At 36.3% G+C, this 3,450-nt stretch overlaps 1 protein-coding gene across 1 annotated transcript; it reads left to right on the forward strand.

The window, feature by feature from the left end:
• The first annotated feature begins 1,969 nt into the window (after positions 1-1,969).
• On the forward strand, positions 1,970-2,917 carry LOC104983905 (olfactory receptor 11H12-like). The gene has a single exon (XM_010833432.1). It carries the CDS (start codon positions 1,970-1,972, stop codon positions 2,915-2,917), a length of 948 nt encoding a protein of 315 aa, XP_010831734.1.
• Positions 2,918-3,450: the final 533 nt, after the last annotated feature.

Consider the following 3,450-nt stretch of genomic DNA (forward strand, 5'->3'; position numbering starts at 1 on the left):
TAGCAGATGGCTGGATGGCATCACTGACTCAATGGACGTGAGTCTGAGTGAACTCTGGGAGTTGGTGATGGACAGGGAGGCCTGGCGTGCTGCGATTCATGGGGTCACAAAGAGTCGGACACAACTGAGCGACTAATCTGATCTGATCTGATCTAGTACCACCAAGAGGTAATAACATCTAAGTAATCTTTTTCCTCTTTAGTCTTTCAGTGTAAAGAGTTTGCTTTTATATGTTAATTGGGAAGTCACACATTCCTCTGAAGTATTTTAGTCAATAAGCTTAAATATTGATATTTCTCGCTCTTTTCTCTCAAATCTAAAGACTTCTGCCATACTGCCTTTCTAAACGACACTTCCAAATTCTCCAAAATTTTTGTCATCAGTGTCCTACAGTTTCTATATCTCAACATTTGCCTCACTGGGGTCTCTGAACATCCCCTCTCTATTCTCCAAAATATGCACAATGATATTTGAAATATTCCTATCAGAACTTTGGCTGACATGGTGTGTCTTTTTTGTTCCACAAACAGTGTTTTCTGGAAACTTTTGGAATCTATATTTCAGATGGGCAAGTTATTTGTAAATAATGGGCCCTCAGAGAAGTTGCTACTTCTCTTTACTGATCCCTCAGAGAATGTGCACTAATTTGACTTTATAAAGAAACTCTGGCTTGGAAGAGAACTTCTCTAAAGCTACAGAGGCCACGTCTCAGGAGAACCTGTGATAAAGAAAGTGAAATCTTAATTTTGTGAAGCAATAAACTCTTTATCCGGCTAGAGACAGAAGGATATGATTTTTTAAACAGGTCTTAGAGATCTGGTCAACGTTAAAACCACAGGTCTTTCTTTCAAGCATAGCAGAGAGTCTTGACACCATTACGCCAATTCCCTTTTATCCCCATCTCCTTATGATTTCCTAATGCTCTTGGACTTGGAGTGATTTTAAAAGGATTTAGATTACTAAAAGATGCACACACTTTTACCAAATCATTATGAAAGACTTCTCAGAACACTGATGTGGAAAATAAGTGGAAGAAAATTACTTTTGAAAATTTTGTGTTTGTGCTGAAAATATAAGCCTTCATAACTTTCAGGACTCACATGCCTGCATATTGCCACAAAAAAAAATTTTTAAGAAACTCAGATATCTGGCATCCTTTCCATGAGAATATAGAGTAAAAAGAAATTTGCTTACAGCAAAAGAAAGCATTTGCCTTCTCTTGAATCCTGGAAATGTTTTACTTTTAACTAGCTTATAAGTAAAATCAATCCCAAAAATCCCAGAAAAAAAATACTACAAAATACAGTCCCATACCTAGCTGCTTTTTTCTACACAATTTTAAGTAAAAGACTAAGTGCAAACTGAAAGCCACTGATTTCTAGCGAATCACTGTAACATCACAAAAGCCAATGTCAGTAAGTAACATTATGCTCTTATATTTTTATGTTGCAGAAAAACAGAGGTATTGCCCTTAAAATGGTTACTGCCAACTTACTGTAAAATATGTCCATTTATTTTTCACATTTTAGTGATATGATAAGGAATATATTCAACTGAGATGTAAATTGTAAAATCTTCTCTGCTATTTGACCATAAGATGGGTTTAGTAAAAAAAAAAAAAAAAAAACTAGTATATTTATGGTGTTAACTTTGTGTTACATGCTATACAGAAACTGTCACAGATCATCTCTGTCCCCAAAATAACAAGCTTACAAAATATGTTTAAAATTCTCAAGTTCTATCAAAGTAAGGGAGAGATTCAGAAGCAGGCAAAAGTTTGTTTCTGTGCCACCAGTTATCTACTATGCCCAGAACTCAGAGTATATAGCCAAGAACAAGCAGACTATATTCTCTTCCCAAATGATGAATTTTGGAAAAATATCTTCTCCTCATTCTCAAACAAGAACACATTTGAAACTAATTCTAAATAATAAATACATCTCTTTTGAACTTTCAGGTTACTGATCCAATGAACATCTCTGAGCCAGATTCCAGCTTTGCTTTCGTAAGAGAATTTATACTCCTAGGTTTTTCTTATGAATGGAAGATTCAGAGCCTCCTCTTCTCACTCTTCCTTACAATATATGCTCTGACCATAACAGGAAATGGGGCCATTATTTGTGCTTTATGGTGTGACCAGCGACTCCACATCCCCATGTACATATTCCTGGGGAATTTCTCCTTCCTAGAGATCTGGTATGTCTCTTCTACAGTCCCCAAGATGTTGGTCAACTTCCTCTCACATAAAAAGACCATCTCCTTTGTTGGATGTTTCCTACAATTTTATTTCTTTTTTTCCTTGGGAACGACTGAATGCTTACTTTTGGCTGTCATGGCTTTTGATCGGTACCTTGCTATCTGCCGTCCCTTGCACTATCCTAATATCATGACTGGGCATCTCTGTATCAAACTGGTCCTTATCTGCTGGGTCTGTGGATTTCTGTGGTTCATGATCCCCATTGTTCTCATTTCTCAAATGCCTTTCTGTGGACCAAACATCATTGACCATGTTGTGTGTGACCCAGGGCCACTGTTTGCATTGGCATGTGTCTCTGCCCCCCAAACCCAACTGCTTTGCTACAGTTTAAGCTCAATAGTTATCTTTGGTAACTTCCTCTTCATCCTTGGGTCCTATACTCTTGTCCTAACAGCTGTGTTGCATATGCCTTCAGCTACTGGGAGACAGAAAGCCTTCTCCACCTGTGGGTCTCATTTGGCTGTGGTATCCCTGTTCTATGGCTCTCCCATGGTCATGTATGTGAGCCCAGGACTTGGACATTCTGCTGGGATGCAGAAAGTCACAACTTTATTCTATGCTATGGTGACCCCATTCTTCAACCCCCTCATTTATAGCCTCCGGAATAAGGAAATAAAGACTGCCCTGAGAAAGGTTCTGGGGAGTTTCAACATAATGTAAGACATTCTAGATGATCTGTCCATTATCAGGTCAGTATAGTCTAACATAAAACAACCAGAATTATATTGTTATCTAATTTTTAAAAATGGGTCTAGTGATAATAATTTATATTAGCCTATGAAATTAATCATTTATACATTATAATCATAAAGTGCTAACATTCAGATAAGTAGAAGTGTTGGTTGTTATTATTATATAATAATAACATATGTACACATATGGGTGTTTTCTTGATAGTTTGTGTGATTTATCTGGGATAAAAATTTTTATACTCTTTTTGGAATTTTAGATTATTAATTCTAGGGTCAACAAAATTATAATTATGTCATTTTTATCTTTATTCAGCTAGTTGTAAATAAAAGAAGGAAATATATTCTTTTCTGATTGTGGTTCCTATCATTTTTTACTTTATTATTTTGTGATAGCCATTCATAGTAAATAAGCCCTTAAAAGCAATCATCCAAAAATTCTGTTGGACAATAAAAGTCAAGCTAGCCTAATGACATCCAGACATAATTTGCTTCCTCTACACA

This window comes from Bison bison, unplaced genomic scaffold (genome assembly GCF_000754665.1).
Source record: "Bison bison bison isolate TAMUID 2011002044 unplaced genomic scaffold, Bison_UMD1.0 scf7180017863667, whole genome shotgun sequence".
Taxonomy (NCBI): Eukaryota; Metazoa; Chordata; class Mammalia; order Artiodactyla; family Bovidae; genus Bison; species Bison bison.